Below are 17,801 nucleotides of genomic sequence, written 5' to 3'. Positions count from 1 at the left end.
TTGAGCTAGAGATGTCTGGTGCCAATGCTCTTGCTTCTAACATTGTTGTTGCTAATGGCTAAGTCATGTCCGACTCTTTTGCAACCCCATGGACTGTACGTTCCTTTGTCCATGGGATTTCCCAGGCAAGAATACTGAAGCAGATGGCTAACAAACACATGAAAAGATGCTCAACATCGCTCATTATTAGAGAAATGCAAATCAAAACCACCATGAGATATCACCTCACACTGGTCAGAATGGCCATCATCAAAAAGTCTGCAAACAATAAATGCTGGAGAACGTGTGGAGAAGGAATGCTTTTGCATTGTTGGTGGGAATGTGAACTGATACAGCTTCTATGGAAGATGGTATGGAGATTCCTTAAAAAACTAGGAATAAAACCACAATAGGACTCAGGAATCCCACTTGTAGGCATATACCCTGAGGAAATCAGGGTTGAAAAAAGACACCTGTATCCCATTGTTCATTGCAGCACTGTTTACAATAGCTAGAACACGGAAGCAACCTAGACGCCCATCAACAGATGAATGGATAAAGAAGTTGTGGTCCATATACACAATGGAATATTACTCAGCCATAAAAGGAATGCATATGAGTCAGTTCTGATGAGGTGAATGAACCTAGAACCTATTACACAGAGCGAAGTGAATCAGAAAGAGAAAGATAAATATCGTATTCTAATGCACATATATGGAATATAGAAAAATGGTCCTGAAGAATATATTTACAGGGCAGCAATGGAGAAACAGACATAGAGAGTAGACTTATGGACATGGGGAGAGGGGAGAGAAGGGTGAGATGTATGGGAAGAGTAACATGGAAACTTCCATTCAGTTCAGTTCAGTTCAGTTCAGTCGCTCAGTTGTGTCCAACTCTTTGTGACCCCATGAATTGCAGCACGCCAGGCCTCCCTGTCCATCACCAACTCCTGGAGTCCACTCAAACTCTTGTCCATTGAGTTGGTGATGCCATCCACCCTTCTTCTCCTTCCCCCAATCCCTCCCAGCATCAGGTTCTTTTCCAATGAGTTAACTCTTCACATGAAGTGTCCAAAGTACTGGAGTTTCAGCTTCAGCAGCAGTCCTTCCAATGAATACCCAGGACTGATCTCCTTTAGGGTGGGCTGGTTGGATCTCCTTGCAGTCCAAGGGACTCTCAAGAGTCTTCTCCAGCACCACAGTTCGAAAGCATCAATTCTTCAGCACTCAGCTTTCTTCACAGTCCAACTCTCACATCCATACATGACCACTGGAAACACCATAGCCTTGACTAGACGGACCTTTGTTGGCAAAGTAATGTCTCTGCTTTTTAATATGCTATCTAGGTTGGTCATAAGTTTCCTTCCAAGGAGTAAGCATCTTTCAATTTCATTACATTACCATATGTAAAATAGATAGCCAACAGGAATTTGCTGTATGGCTCAGGAAACTCAAAACAGGGGCTCTGTATCAACCTAGAAGGGTGGGATGGGAAGGGAGATGGGAGGGAGGTTCAAGAGGGAGGAGATATATGTATACCTATGGCTGATTCATGTTGAGGTTTGACAGAAAACAAAATTCTGTAAGGCAATTATTCTTCAATTAAAAAAAAAAGGAATACTGGAGCAGATTGCCTTTTCCTTCTCTAGGGGATCTTCCTGACTCGGGGATCAAATCTGCATCTCCTACAATAGCAGGCGGGTTCTTTATTATGGCTGAGCCACCAGGGAAACCCTGCTTCTATCATTACCTGTTGCTCTTTGTTCCTTTCACCATCTCTCCTTCTCTCGTCTTTCAAAATTTATCCATCAGATACCTATGTCAATTCTATGGTTACAACCCAAGATTTCTCAACTTCATGATTGGCATTTTGAACCAGATAATTCTCTACTGAGGCGGCGGGATGTTTCACAGCATCCTTGGATTCTACCCGCTAGACCCAGTAGCAGTCTCCACGCACACCCAGTGATAACAGCAAATAAGTCTCCAGACATTGCCAGATGCCCCTAGAGACCAAAATCGTCCCCATTAAGAACCATTGGTATACACAATGGCATATTGCTCAGTTATAAAAAGGAACGCATTTGAGTCAGTTCTAATGAGGTGGATGAACCTGGAGCTTACTATACAGAAGTCAGAAAGAGAAAGACAAATACTGTATATTAACGCATATGTGTGGAATTTAGAAAGACGGTACCAATGATCCTTTGTGCAGGGCAGCAAAGGAGACACAGATGTAAAGGACAGACTTTTGGACTCAGTGGGAGAAGGCAAGGCTGGGGTGATTTGAGAGAATAGCATTGAAATGTGTATATTACCATATGTAAAATAGATGACCAGTGAGAGTTCAATACACGAAGCCCAGCATGCAGAGCTGGTGCTCTGGGACCACCCAGAGGGATGGGGTGGGGAGGGAGGTGGGAGGGGGGGTTCAGGATGGGGGGACACATGTAATCCTGTGGCAAATTCATGTTGATGTATGGCAAAAACCATCACAATTTAGTAAAGTAATTATCCTCCAATTAAGATAAAGTAATCAAACAAAAATCTGATCAGACCACATTCAGACTCCAAAGACCAAAAAAAAAAAAGGTCATACCTGGGCTTATTGCCACAAGCAAGGAACAGAGAATTGTCATTAGAATCCACTGTCAGATGGCTGTGCTGCCCACGCCCCTTCTTAATAGACAATAAACACCTGTGAACTGTTCCCCTTAAAAAAAATAAATAAACCACTGATTTATCCCGATTGCCATGCTCCATGTAAAGAAGGATTCTGGAGTACCTCTGGTTGGAACAGCACAGATAGGAACCCAGGGAAACAGCTTGTACCCTTCTGGCGAAGCCCCCATGCTCACTCATGGCAGCTGCCACCTGCTAGGACATTCCAGGGCAGGATCTGACAGTCGCTTGGAGTGCCTCTGGCAACAGGAGCAGGAGATGGAGCCTAAAGTGAGACATTTCCTGCCACTTGTCCTGAAAGCTGGGATGGTGCAGTTGGAATGGGTCATCTGGGCCATTCTTGGCCAGCGAAGGGCAGGGGCCCCCAAGCTGGTCTGAGGATGGCGCTTCTGAATGGAGATCAAGTTCTTGGCAAAGATACCCCAGAAGGAAGCTGAAAGATCAGTGAACTTGGACAAGTCGATTTCTACTTCTGGTCCCACCTACACTTGCTGTGTAGACTCAGATGAACTCTTTGAGAATATTCATGCTTCTTTCTATCTCTTCCTGGGACAGAAGGTTGATGTGGCCGAACCAGTCCACTCCATCCCTCCACCTGCTTCACTCTTCTTTGGAGCATCTGATGCTTTATTGTATTTGTGTTTACCCTCTGTCTCCCCAGATTAAATTTCAGTAATGAAAGCAGGGGAGGCTGGTACATCCTTGAAGCCTATGACAGTGGCGAACCCAGTAAATGCTCGATAAAGACCTGCAGAATGAAGGCACACGACACACCCAGTGGGGAAGCTGCTTGAAAATATGTCTCGGGTCATAGACATGTCATACCCTTTGGATTCAGTGTTTTACTTCTGAGAATCAGTAGCTCCCACCCCAAATAATCCAACATGAAAGAAAAGCCTTAGGTTAATCCTACAGTGGCTAAAATACAAGCAATCTGAAAAAAAATCTGAGTAATCAAGATTAAGGGCATAATTGAAACCACCCTGATAAATCTACTTGGTAGAATTCCAGGTAGCCTTTACAAACATCATTTACAGTAAGATGAGCTAATACTGCAATACACAGACAGGAAACTAGACTGCATAATGCAAAATTGTGTGTGCAACCCAACTGCTGAGGTTATAGGGGTGATCTTTTTACACTATTGCTGGGAATATCATGCAGAGTCCCTTTGGAGTTCAATTTGGAAATCCCTATCAAAATGCAAGGGTTTGTGTCACTTAACCCTCCAACTGCATTTCTAGACATTAATTTGCTAGGAATTCCTTTATTTCTAGTAATCTATCCTAGAATATACCTGGAAATAAGTCTAATGTCTGTGAATGGGGGACAGTGGTTAAATAAATTACTGTTTATCAATATATCAGAATACTATGCAGTCATTAAAAATGAGGAGCTATGCATGTCCTGACACAGTAATATGCGCAACACACAAATAGTTAATTGCAAAATGCGTTTGTACATGAGCGATGTTGTATTTGGTAATAAAAGAGTAAACATTTTTTTAAATCTAGAGGAATAGATAAGAAACCCTTGCCGATGGCTTCCTCCAAAGGATAGGGGAACATTTTCTGTCTGTGCTGTTGATTTCTGTGATGTTTAAAAGCTTTTCACATAGCTGAAAAAGGAATACACTGACCCCACGACATGAAGGCGCTCACGTAAGCCAACAAAACCAGGCACCCGAAGACTGGAAGGGACTCTATCAAGGTGTTATTAACTGTGATCATTCCTGAGTCGTGGGAGAACGGGCAGTTTTTGTCTTGTTACTTTTGATGGAAGACTTCTAAAGAGCCTGTGTGATCTCTACAGAGGACAAAGCCCTCCCACCAGTCCTCTTTGTTTGAAGCTGGGGTGGTGCTCAGGATGTAGAATGTTCTGTCGATGTAACCTGTGGTCGTGCGGTGTCCTCTCTCCCCAGGATGGATGACATCCAACTCTGCAACGACATCATGGACTTGAAGCAGGAGCTGCAGAACTTGGTCGCCATCCCAGGTAACCATGGGGACCCCACCTCCGCCAGACAGCTGCTCAGAGTCCCTGTCTGGAAGGCCCTAGCGCAGCCTCATTCTTGCAACTCAGGGCTCCCGATCGCGTGGCTCAACCGACTCCACACGAGGCAGACCTCGTTCAAGTCCTAATTCTGCCCACCTCCTTGGCCTTGGGCAAGTCATGTTATTTCTCTGAGACTCAGTCTCGCCTCCCCTGAAAATGGGGTATGAATAGTAATAGTACCTAATTCATTGGGTATAAATCTCATTGTGATGAATGAAACGATGCAAACCACGTGCTTAGCTTGATGGCTGGTCCAAAGAGTCCAGCAAATATTAGCAATGATTATTCTTATTATCCTGTTAGGGAATAGGTAGAGTATGGTGGTTACAAGCTCTGATTTTGGAGTCAAACCTACCTCTGTCACTTATTAATCATGTGTCCTTGGGCAAGTTATTTCACTACAACGCAGTTTCTTCATCTCTAATCTGGGACAGTTATACTGTCTGTCTCAGAGGATTGTTGTGAGATTGACGAAGGGGATAAAACATGTGAAGTGCTTAGCAGGCGTCCAAGGTGGCTCAGTGGTAAAGAATCTGCCTGCCAAGCAGGAGACTTGGGTTCGATCCATGGGTCAGGAAGATCCCCTGGAGAAGGAAATGGCAACCCATTCCAATATTCTTGTCTAGAAAATCCCACTGACAGAAGACCTAGCAGGCTACAGTCCATGGGGTCTCAAAGAGTCAGACATGACTTAGCGACTAAACAACAACAACATCCTATTTAAGTGCTTAACAAATTAGCACTATTGTTATTGGGCTTCCCACATGGCACCAGTGGTAAAGGACCCACCTGCCAATGCAGAAGACCCAAGAGATGCAGGTTCGATCCCTGGGCCGGGAACGTCCCCTGGAGGAGGGCACAGCCACCCACTCAAGTATTTTTGAGAATCCCATGAACAGAGGAACCTGGCAGGCTGCAGTCCATAGAGTTGCACCTGATTTGGACACAACTGAAGCAATTTAGCACACACATATTATTATTATTATTGTTATCATTAATCTGAGCTTCCTGGTGGCTCAGATGGTAAACAATCTGCCTGCAGTGTGAGAGACCTAGGTTCAATCCCTGGATTGGGAAGATCCCCTGGAAGAGGGCATGGCAACCCCACTCCAGTATTCTTGCCTGGAGAATCCCATGGATAAAGGGGCCTGGTGGGCTACAATCCCTGGGGTCACAAAGAGTTGGACAGTACTGAGTGCCTCAGCACAGCACAGCATGTCAGTAACCTAACACATCCTTCTCATCCTTCAGGTCATAGCTTCTTTGACCCATTTCCCAAAGAACGCCTTCCTTGCCCATCCAAGCTGGGTTAGATGCCTCTGGGGGCACTTACACTTCTCAACATACAGACAATCCCCAACTTACAGTTTGATCTAACAATTTTTGGATTTTATAATGCTGTAAAGTCTCTCAAAATGTCTCCAGATGTTGCCAGAGATCCCCTGGCCAGGGAGGTAGGCAAATTGCCGCCTGAGAAACACTTTAAAATCCAGAGATTTGGGTTTGAAGCCAGGATTGCCAGCTAAATGACCTTCACTGAGCACCTTGATTTCCTGAGCCTTAAATTCTTTGTCTGCAAAATGAAACAAACCATGAGGCATGCACACGGTTGTTGTGGATATGCCCTGAGATAACATAAGATAGCAAACATACTTTATTCTAAGAGGAGTGTGTGCAATGATTATAGAATCTTCTGGCATCATTGCTTTAATGAGCACCTACTAGTTGCTTTAATGAGCAACTACTAAGGCTTCCCTGGTGGCTCAGAAGGTAAAGAGTCTGCCTACGGTGCGAGATCCCCTGGAGAAGGGCATGGCAACCCACTCCAGTATTCTTGCCTGGAGAATCCCATGGACAGAGGAGCCTGACGGGCTGCAGTCCACGGGGTCGCAAAGAGCTGGACGTGACTGAGTGACGGCCACTTTCACTGGATGCCAGGCACTCTGCAGGCCCTGAGAGGACACAAGTGAGTAGCCAGCCCTAACTGAAAGGGGGTGACGGGACTTCCTTGGTGGCCCAGAGATTAAGACTCCTGGCATCCAATGCAGGGGGTGTGAGTTTGATCTCTGGTTGGAAAACTAAGATCCCACATGCTATGTGGCACGGCCCCCCAAAATAAATAATGATAATAAATAAATAGAATTTAAGAAAAGGGGAAGTGACAGCTCTGGCTGCGGGGCTTCTTCTTGAGGCAATTAAAATGTTCTAAAATCGATTGTTAGGATGACATGGAGCCCAAGTTCACTCTACTTGCCGCATGATAGGCCAGTAAATCCGAGACAAGGTGTTAAGACAGGGAAGGGACTTTATTTGGTAGCTGGCTGACAGAGACGATGGCAGGCTGGTGTCTCAAAATAACCATCGTGTGGGGCCTGGATGTCAGGTTCTTTTATGGATCAGAGATGGGGGGGGAGGTGAGGAAACAAAAAGACCGTTTAATTCCTACAACTGTCTCCTAGAATGGCAAACCTCAGGCGGGGTGCAGTGTGTTAATTTCTTTCTTTCTGCCATCTACAGGTGGATGGGGTTATTTTAGTTTAATAGTTCGGCAGAGGCAGCAGGGTTCCCTGAGGCAAGCCATTATGTATGCTGATAATAAAAAAAGCGCAAACGAGGGTTAAAGGGCTAAGAACAGATTCAGCAGGGAGTCATAATTAACCCTTCCTGGTTACTTCAAAACAATAGAACTTTAGGACTAGGATCCTGCCGCTGGGGGCTGGAGAGTCCCTCTTTGCGTCTTCCAGCTTCTGATGGTTTCCATCAATCCTCGCTCCGTGGCTTGTAGCTGCCTTATTCCAGTCTCTGCCTCTGTCAGGGCCCTTCTCTCTTTGTGTATCTCTGTGTCATGTCCTCTTAAAAAAAAAAAATTATTTTGGCTGCACCAGGTCTTCGTTGTAGCACGCGGGACCTTCCATCTTTGTTGTGGCATGTGGGACCTAGTTCCCCAACCAGGCATGGAACCAGGGTCCCCTGCACTGGGAGGGCAGAGTCTTAGCCACTGGCCCACCAGGAAAGTCCCCGTCTCTTCTCATAAGAACAGAAATTATTGGATTAAGGGCTCATCTGAATGAGTATGACCTCATCTTAACTACATCCACAAAAACCCTATTCCCAAGTAGGGTATTTCCAAATAAAATTGGGGGTGGCCAAAAGGAGAAGAGGGCTTCAGAGGATGAGACGGCTGGATGGCATCACCGATGCAATGGGCATGAACTTGGGCAAACCTTGGGAGATGATGAGGGACAGAGAGGCCTGGCATGCTGCAGCCCATGGGGTTGCAAAGAATCAGATACAACTGGGCGACTGAACAACCGCAGGAGTACTGTTTATCCTAATACAGGCAGAAAGCTCAGCCCAGCCTCACAAGGGTTCAGAACCAGGATCAGGAAAGCCGTGGAATATTTTGTGCCCCTGCTGTCTCTCACTGTCCATTTTGGAGCTTGTTTCATGTCTTCCCTCTAGCACGTGAGCCAAGCAAGGCCACTGTTCCCAAACCACACATGGGTCCCACTTGCCCCTGTGCAGTAAAGCCAGCCTGCTGACACCTGGTGGTGGGGAAGGAAAGTGCAGTGTTTATTGCAGGGACAAGCAAGGAGTGCAGGACAGCTAGTGCTCAGAATACCAGAGCTCCTCGATGGGTTTCAGCAAAGCATTCTTGAAGCCCAGGTGAGCGAGGGGCATCCCAGGGTCTGTGATCAGCTGGTGCACAATTCTCTGTTTGGCTGATGGTGAGGTCACTGGGCAGTGTCCCAGGGGTTAACACTGTCAATCTTTAGGCTCCAGGAGGCCTGGGGGCTACAGGCTCATGTCCATCAAGTAGTTAACATGTCCCATTTGGTAGGGGGGTGGTGGTTAGCCTCTGTAAAACAACTCAGGAAATGTGCATCAGATACTGTTATCTAGGGGATTTCAGATAGGAGCTAAAGCAGAGGATGTGGGTTGGTGGGGCGGGTGGTGTCTGTCCCAAGAAGGCCCCAGAGGGTCCCTGCTCGGTTTCAACTTCATCTCCCTTCCATGATTTTCCCACCCAAGAGCCCGACTCTATATCCCAATTTTCAGCTTCCCAGGGGCTATGATGGGCCCAGCATGGGTTGATGTCTCTCTCTTGAGAGGAAGAATTCCCAGAGCCCACTCTTAGCTCAGCAGGACACATGGGTGGCACTGGGGCAAAGGAGACACAAGGGTGTGGCCAGCCAAGGCCTCCCCAGGCCAGAGGGGCTTCACTGGGGGCCTTGGCAGCCTCTAGTGCATGGGTGGGAAATGGGTGGAAGATGGGAGTCTTTGGTGGACACAATACCTAGGCTGTATCACTGGCCAGGACTGGGATTAGAGTGAGAAGAAAAAGGCGCTCAGCTGAAACATGAGAAATTCAGCAATCATATTTTCATGCAATATTTAGAATACCAAAATTCACTCAAAAAAAAGTTTAAATAAACATGAGATCAGTCCTGACACTCAATGGGCAGAAATCAGGAATGCTAAACCTGCATGGAAGGGACAGTCCCCGCTGAAGGACGTGTTCTGCTTAAAATGCCATCGGCGGTTCAGCAGAGAAACACACAAGGTCAATGGGTCACTTAGCAACAGAGCCCAGGTCCTCCCCCGACCCCCACTGATTTCTCCTAGGAAACCGCATCTTCCCAATCACTTCCCTGAAGAAACGCAAATAGTAAAGTTCCCTCTCCTGCCTTGCTGGTCACCTCTCCCCACTGTGTCCTCTGACTCCTTGTTGTGAAGAGCATTTCTGTGTATTCCCTGGACCAGTGCCAGGTTTCTAGATGGACTTAGGTGTGTTTAGGAAGAAACAACCCAATGCTCCCAGCAATACAGCAATAAAAATAACAAGTAAAGAGAGGACTTAAAGGCCAAGAAAATCATGCTTCTTCTGCCAGGGTCAGAAAATAATTCAGCAGACTATGATGAGACAAAGTCACTCAATCATATCTGACTCTTTGCGACCCCAGGGACTGTAGCCTGCCCGGTTCCTCGGTCCAAGGGATTCTCCAGGCAAGAATGCTGGAGTGGGTTGCCATTTCTTCCCCCAGGGAATCTCTGGACCCAGAGATCAAACTGCATTTCAGGCAGATTCTTTGCTGTCTGAGCTACCAGGCAGGTGGCACTAGTGGTAAAGAACCCGCCTGGCCATCGAGTTCGATTCCTGGGTTGGGAAGATCCCCTGGAGAAGGAAATAGCATCCCACTCCAGTACTCTTGCCTGGAGAATGCTATGGACAGAGGAGCCTGGTGGGCTACAGTCCATAGGGTCGCAAAGAGTCAGACACAACTGAAGTGACTTCACACACACATGATGAGAAAGAACACCTGGGGCCCTCCACACCCTCAGGGCTTCTCAGCGACAAGCTAAGACGTCTCACCCACCTCCCCTGCCACCACCAGCCCCTCTTGGGCTGGGGATCCTTAGATTTGGCTGTAGAGGCCATGGTATCCTTCCCTTGGACATAAAAATAGTGTCAAAAAAAAAAAAAAAACCAGAATAAAAATGGTGTCTCCCTCATAGAGTTGTTGGAAAGAATTCAACTAGTAATTCTCAATTAGTAATTATCAGCCAGGGTGATTTGCTCCGCAGAGGACATTGGCCTTGTCAGGAAACCCAGTTGGTGGTCACCACTAGGAGAGGGGGCTCTGCTCCTGGCCTCTAGTGAGCGGAGGTCAGGGGTGCTGCTCAACATCCTACAGCGCTCCGGACAGCCCCCATGACAGAGAATGGTCCAGCCTCAAATGTCGGTAGTGCCAAGGTTGAGAAACCCAGATTAAATGAAAATATAATTCATGGTAATACAATGATAATTGTTGCCATTTATTAAGCACTTACTTTTGCCTGCTTCTTATGCCGTGAGACTTGCTTTTCCTTCAGTAAGCATTTATTTCTTTTGTACCTGGTTTGGTAAATGTGTGATCTAGAGAGCCTTTAATCGTGAAAGCAAAAGTGATAATGTAAAATAGGAGCCTATTATTAGTAGCTGACTGTTCATGAACACTAACTGTGTGCCAGGCAGTGAGCCTGGGGTTTTGACTTCTCTCTCTTAAAACTTGCAACAACTTTATAACTGTCTCTGTTGAGAGACTGGATGCTCAGAGAGGTTGAGGAATGTGCCTAGAATCACACAGCTAAGAAGAGGAGGAGCTGGGGCATCAAGCCAGGATTGTGATCCTATGGCGAGGTCTCCCAGTTGTGATAAGGTCTACCGACCACCTTAGTCTACAGTTAGGAGGCCACGCATGGTCCAGGGAGAGACGATGGTGGCCTGGGCTAAGGAGGTGTGCTGGAGGAGATGAGAAGCGAGTTGGAGGGTCACATTGGCAAGCCTGTGGAGATACTAGGAATCAGATGTGTGATGCCAACAGGGGATAAAGTTGGCAAATAGGTGGGTGATGCCAGGAAACAAAAGTAGAAGTAGACAAAGTAGATAGATAGGTACCAGTAGATAGGTGAGTGGTGCCTGGAAGCAGATGCGTGATGCTTGCAGGCAGGTGAGTGATACCAGCGGGGAAATGGGGATGCCTACAGGTAGGTGGGTGGAGCCTGCCGGTAGGCAGGTGGGGCTTAAGGCAGGTACCTGGAGGCAGGTGAAAGATGCTGGCAGAAGGGTACATCATACACACAAGCAGGTGAACAGCACTGGTTGGTGGTATGGAGACCTGAGTCAGTAACTGGGATACTGGGATAGACCCCTTTGAGTAGGTGGCCTCTCCTGTGAGTTTATGGAGGGGCTGAGGACTCTGAGCAGAGGGCTGCCTCTGAGTATCTGGGGAGACTGGAAGATGCCTGAACTGGCAAAAGATAGTGGGGATGAATAGCTTGAGGAGGGAGGTTTGTGAGTTCCTGGGGATTCTACTTATAGCCACGTGACTCTGGTGTAAGATCTGGGGCCTGGCAGAGGACAGGGGAGTATTGGAAGGCTGCTGCTGGTAACTTGGAAAGGACAGTGACATCACTCCTTGAGTCCAAGGGCACTGTGGTTCATCCACCTGTAGAGGGCAAGGAGGCTCTATGATGCTGACGAGTGAGTTGCAGAATCAGACTTCGGGACCCACTAGCATCGTCAGCACAGCGATGAGCAGGAATACAGGGGCTGCTAGATCCCAATTCCTTGCTCCCCTCTGATTAGTGAAAGAAACTGATTTTCTCTCTAACCTAAATATTATATTCTCCTTGTCTCTGGTTCTGCCTCCAGATCTAGAGGAAATAGTGACAGTTTGAACTGGCAGAGGGACAAGCTGCCCCCTGAGTTTTATCTTCTGAAGGGGTCTGAGCAGAGGGAGCCAGTGCAGGGTTAAGTTTCTGCCCTCCTGGTCATCTCAGTCTTCATGTCCAGCCCTCGTTGTTTTGTCTCTGCTATGATGCTCTAGCCCTTGGTATTTGTAACAGGTTGAGAAAGCGAGGGGTGCTTTTCCTCTGACAGGTTGGGTAAGCCTCACTACACAGAAGTCACCTCCTGCATCCTGCCTGTGCCCTTCTCCCCTTGTCCTTCTTCAGAACCCCCTTGCAGCATCAATATCATTTAGCAAGCATCCACCACGGGCCAGCTCTGTGCCAAGTTGTTTACTAAGATCCCTGCATTCTTGCATTCAAGCCTGCTGTGTATTTTACAGAGGAGGAAACAGAAGCTTGGACTAATCCAGTTGCCTTCCCAGGTTCATCCAGCAAGTGAAATGGTCAAGCCAGGATTCCAACCCTGGCCCTTCGGACTCAGTTACACTCAAACTGTCTCTGCTAATGTGTTCTTCTTCCCAGAAAAAGAAAAAACTAAGTTGCAGAAGCAGAGAGAAGATGAGCTCATCCAGAAGATCCACAAACTGGTGCAGAAGAGAGACTTCCTGGTGGACGACGCCGAGGTTGAGCGGTTAAGGTAAGTGGGCAGTGTGTCCCCTGGGCAGGGCTGGGGCTGTTAGAATGCAGCTCAGCTTCCTTCCAAAGCCCGTCATCTGCTCCCAGACTCACAGCTTTGCAACGGGTGTGTCCTGGCCCAATGCTTCCCAAACACTAGATCCAGATGAATCCTTCTGGCCCAAGGCCCCACGGCCTATTCAAGAGAAATTTAAATCCAGCTTCAAAAAGTTTTGCAAAGGCCTGTGGATCTTAAGTGAATGTCATCTGAGAAGGTGACCAGGGAGGAATTATATCACAGAGCACACGGAAGAGCTTCCTACACCTTCTTTTTACTGAACTTTCTCCCAACTCGTCAAGGCACCTTTTCCAGAAACTTCAATTCGTTTCTACAGAAACTCTGCCCTCTGTCCTAACTTGCTTCTTCACCCACCCTCCCCACTTCCCAGCTCTGTTCTCTCCCTTCCTGTCTCCCGGGGGCCTCTGATGCCCCTCCCTAGCCTTCGGGGTCTCCTGTTTGCAGATGCCCCTGCCCTGTTGATCTGGTCAGCCATGGGCCCTGGAGCCACAGTGCTCCTGAAGTCTCTGCAGAGGACCAGAGGGCACGGAAGATGCCAGTGTTGATTCTTGAATTTTTTTGTGCTGGAGCAAAATCTTGAGAGTCATCCACAGGGCAGAGGCTCAACGGGCCTCTTGCAAACCAGAAGACAACTTCCCTTTAATTCTCTGTGACCTTCCGAGTCCTCCAAGGTTGCTAGGATGCACTTTGCCTAGCTCAGCCAGGCTCGGACCATTGGCTTTGTTTCTGGTGACCCTTGGGAGAGCTGAGGTGGCTTGCCTTTGAGACCTGCCGCATTCTTTGTCTAAGGTAACTTAAAGGTGCAGGATCAGGAGATGGATTGCCCAGCTCACTAAATCTCTGGTAGGGAGGCTGGGTCCTCTAACACCCCTGCCTCTGCCCTAGGGTCTCACACCAGCGGGCGTGGGCATTTACTCCACCACTGACATGTGTTTCTGCTCACTAAATCTCTGGTAGGGAGGCTGGGTCCTCTAACACCCCTGCCTCCGCCCTAGGGTCTCACACCAGCGGGCGTGGGCATTTACTCCACCACTGACATGTGTTTCTGCTTCAGAATAGAGTCATCAAACAACACACACCCACCCACCCACTGTACACACATAACACCATGTGCCCACCACCCACACACAAAACATAACACACATACACCACCCACATGTAACTCACATGTGCCATCCACACATAACATGTGCACCAGTCACACACAGTACACATCAGCATATATGTACCACCCACATATAACACACAGCAACATACACGCACCATCCATAAAGTCTGATGCATGATCCCACACTCTTGCCTCATTTTATTAGTCCCTTGATGCTCTCCTGGCTCACTGTTCTTTCCTGTCTTTACACATCTGTCTCCACAGGGAGCAAGAAGAAGATAAGGAAATGGCCGATTTTCTGAGAATCAAGTTAAAACCTCTAGACAAAGTAACCAAATCTTCAGCCAGTGAGTGCCTACACTATTCCTTCTCCTCCCACATCCGAGAGAAAAGGAAATTTAAATGAGGTCTGGAAGCCAAGGGGACACAACATAAATGCTTTCTAGAGATCAAACTTGAGCACAGGATGGCAGCAGGCAGGGCCAGCTTCACGGGAGAGGAAGCCCAAGGCCCCACACCTAGAAGGGCACTGTGCTTGCTTTCATGTCCTACTGTTGCTGTCTTGGAAGTCTTAAGAATTTTCCAACAAGAGGCCCTGCCTTTTCATTTTGCACTGAGTCCTGCAAACTGTGTGGCTAGTGCTGGCAGCTAGTCCTTGCTCATATGATTTGGTACAGTTCATAGAAGGAGTTGGGTGGCCACTGAGGCAAGAAGGTGGGAACTAAGGCTCGGGAAGCTCTGGCCTCTGTTGGAGTTGGAGGAACAAAGGCAGAAGTTTGCCTCTCAGAATACCAGCCTCACAAGATACTCAAAGCAAAAAGGGTTCTGGGTGAAATAAGTTTGGGAAATGCTGTGCACTTGACCACTCTTTGTAGGCTTCCAATACCCATTAGCATATTAAAGTGATAAGTCCTGCTGGATAGGAACTGCCTTCTCCTTGTTGGCCCAGTGAGACCACTTTGAGTTATAAGAAATGGGTGTCCAATTCAAACTGGCCCTAGCAATAAAAGGTGATTTGCTGGAAAAAGAGCAGTGGGAGCCAGGGCTCCAGGGACTGGACACCCTTGCTTTCCTTCTGGTTATCCACTTGGCACCTCTTGTCATGCTAGCTTCATTTCCTCCTCCTACACAGGCCTTCCTGGGGCTAGAAAGCCAGGACCATAACTTAGCAGAAGCAAGGCAACAACTGGTATTTAAATGTATAAGATTCTGACCAGCCTTTCTTGGATCACGTTCCCACCTGCTAGGCCCATCGAAGGGTCTGGGAAATTGTGATTTTCTGGATCCGGGTCACATGCCCGCCCCTGTAGCCATAAGGGCATGAGCTGTTATCAGAGGAAGAGCGATGGACAGTCTTGTTAGGAAGACAAAACCCTGAAGCTGCCACTACCAACTGAAGCCACAAACCAGTTTTTCCCTAGCTATCCATTGATAATATTCCATGAAAACACATTTGTACTGTGTGAAGGAATAAAGAAAGAGAAGGGCCCTGGCCCTTCTGCAGGCCCCTAAAGTCACAAGGCACATGATTTTTGCCTAAATCCAGTGTCTTCAATAGACTGTCTCTTCCATGAAAGGCAAATTAGAAAGACTCCACCTAACAGTGTGGAAAAGGAAACAAGCAAGGAAACTTGTCTTCTGTGTAAGATTATGGATAGGAAAAAGAATTCCAGCCAGAATTCAAAACACCAAGCCTGTACCACATGCAAGTGTTGGGTCCAAATATACATCATCCATGTGGGCTGGAATCCCAAGTTGAAAAATTAAAACTAATCTAAAACCAGTGAAATCTCTGGAACCCCAGCAAAGCAAATGTAAAGTTGCTCAACAGAGACCCCTCAGCTCCCATAACAGCCCACAGATTAAAAACAACTCCCATGCAGATGATCTCTCAATAAAAAATTGAAAACCAATGAAGAATGGAAACACCATGAAAGGAGTCCATAGATGCAACAAAAGAAAATGTCTGTCCTCCCATGAACCAGAAATAAGAGAGTATCTAAGAAATAATAAGTGTGTTTATAATGACTAAAGAGATAAAAGAAGCAATAATACTCAAAATGAAATAGTAAGATGCTATGAAAAAAAGAAGAGGTAAATTAGCAAAGAATTAGCCTTCTAAAAAATTACTGTCTGAGGAATTCCCCAATGGTCCAGGGGTTAGGACTTTGTGTTGTCACTGCCAAGGGCCCAGCTTCAATCACTGACTGCAGAACTGAAATTCCACAAGCTGCGTGGCAAAAAACAAAAAACTATTGTCACTGAAGTGAAGCTCAATGGATTAAACACAAAGACACAGCTGAAGGAAGGATTCATATAATTGAAGACAGAGCTGAGAAAATTACCCCAGAATGCAGCACCAAGAGACAAACAGATGGGAAATGTGAAAGGGAAGTTATGAAACATGGAATAATAAGAATAATAAGGTTAAACGTACATCTAGGAGGCATTCCAGAAGGACCAAGGACGGAGCATGACAGGCAAGGGTATCTGAAGCGATAATGCATGAGCATGTTCCAGAACTGAAAGGTAGCCCTCTGGTTGAAGTGACTTCTTATTTCTCAGTCAAATACTTCTTGGATGACAGACCCAGTGCTGGGCTTGGCAGATAACAATGGTGAGGAGAACAGAACAGGAGAATGGCTAAAAGCTGTAGTTAGAAGCCAAGGCCTGAAAGCTGCTGGACCTCCAGGGAGGTGGGAACAATCACCAGGACCATATAAAATGCATGTCAGCTCCCCAGACTTGACCTGTGTGGCCTTGGGGCGGGGCCTGCTGGGGTTGGGGGGGACCTGGGGCTGCAGACTGTCAGGGCTCTCCTCACCTCACCTTTGCCTCTCTCCTGTTTCCCCGCCCTGCCCCCCACTCTCCTACCTTGCTGCAGGCTCCCGAGCAGAGAAGAAAGCAGACCCCCCACCTAGCAAGCCCACGGTGGCCAAGACGGGGCTGGCGCTCATCAAGGATTGCTGCGGGGCCGCCCAGTGCAGCATCATGTAGCCCCGACGCGGGGTGCCCCCGGGGCCACGGGGACCCCCTCCCACCCTCTTGTCTTCAGAGCCCCCATTTCACCGGGGCCCAAGAGCTCTCCAAGGCAGAAGGGATTGAAGGCAAGCCCGTGACCGCCGCCAAGGGCCCAGCCGCCCTGTACAGAGTGTAGCAATAGGGAGTCCCTCACCGTCGCATGGCCCTCCCCAGAGCATGCCGAACCCAGGAGTCTGTCTCCCTGTTTATCCAACCACCAGGAAAGGTCCTCCCTTGAAAAAAGTATTATCTCCACTTCTAGCTAGCTGTATCTCACCCACCGTGCGAATGAACTGGGAGAGGGGCATGATCCCCAGGTGTGTACAGTTGTGACTTTTCAGCAGTCCAGCACCACGCTGGGCGCTTCCCCTAGCTGCTCTCCTAGCTCTGCTGTCCGGCTGCCCCAGATGGTCCTGTCCCCCCCTGTTCTTTCCTCTCCCAGGGGCTTGGGCCCTGGAGGGCTCCGCGTAGCCCACGTGTCTGTGGAGACACAGAGGGCCCATCTGGAAAGACTGAGCTTGTGTGTGGTCGTCGTCACGTCTCCCGCTTCCTCCCCTCCGGTGTCTGGGCGCGGCTCACATCAGGATTGTGTCTGTCCGCTCTTGGTTCTTCCTTTGCAGCGTCTGTTCCAGGTGTGTGGGGATCCGCTCCCCTGGCTGGAGCGCACCCAGTGCTTGAAAGAGGTAGCAGAGAGCTGGGAGCTCCAACCCGAGGCCAGGGAAGATGAGAACAGACCCAGAGCAGACACACTTACTCTCCACCCTCCAGGCCCGCTGGCTGGATGGTGTGTCAGCAGGACGCCACTCACTGGCCTAACACACACACCTCTGCAAACATCAGTGGCAGGCGGGAGAGGCAGCCTGACCCAACCGTGTCCAATCATTCGGTGGTGTATTTTAACCAGCCTGAAAAATTCCACCTGTGTAACTTGATGTACATTTGCTACAGCCAGCCCGGCACAGCCCATGTGACCTCTCTGTACGTGTGTGTGTCGTGACCGGCCTAAGTAGTTAGCGTAACTCAAGAT

General features: G+C 48.0%; 1 protein-coding gene across 1 annotated transcript in view; it reads left to right on the top strand.

Annotated features, from left to right (window-relative positions):
- Positions 1–16,750, top strand: part of BMERB1 (bMERB domain containing 1) — a 147,389-nt gene extending 130,639 nt beyond the window's left edge. Inside the window, exons 3-6 of the mRNA XM_068968590.1 lie at positions 4,585–4,658; positions 12,474–12,588; positions 14,018–14,100; positions 16,638–16,750. Coding sequence (XP_068824691.1) covers positions 4,585–4,658; positions 12,474–12,588; positions 14,018–14,100; positions 16,638–16,750 — 385 coding nt within the window. The remainder of the gene's footprint in view (positions 1–4,584; positions 4,659–12,473; positions 12,589–14,017; positions 14,101–16,637) is intronic.
- Positions 16,751–17,801: the final 1,051 nt, after the last annotated feature.

Source organism: Capricornis sumatraensis, chromosome 3 (assembly GCF_032405125.1).
Source record: "Capricornis sumatraensis isolate serow.1 chromosome 3, serow.2, whole genome shotgun sequence".
In the NCBI taxonomy this organism is placed as follows: domain Eukaryota; kingdom Metazoa; phylum Chordata; class Mammalia; order Artiodactyla; family Bovidae; genus Capricornis; species Capricornis sumatraensis.
Note: the sequence above shows the minus strand (reverse complement) of the source record. Positions and strands in the feature narration are given on the sequence as shown.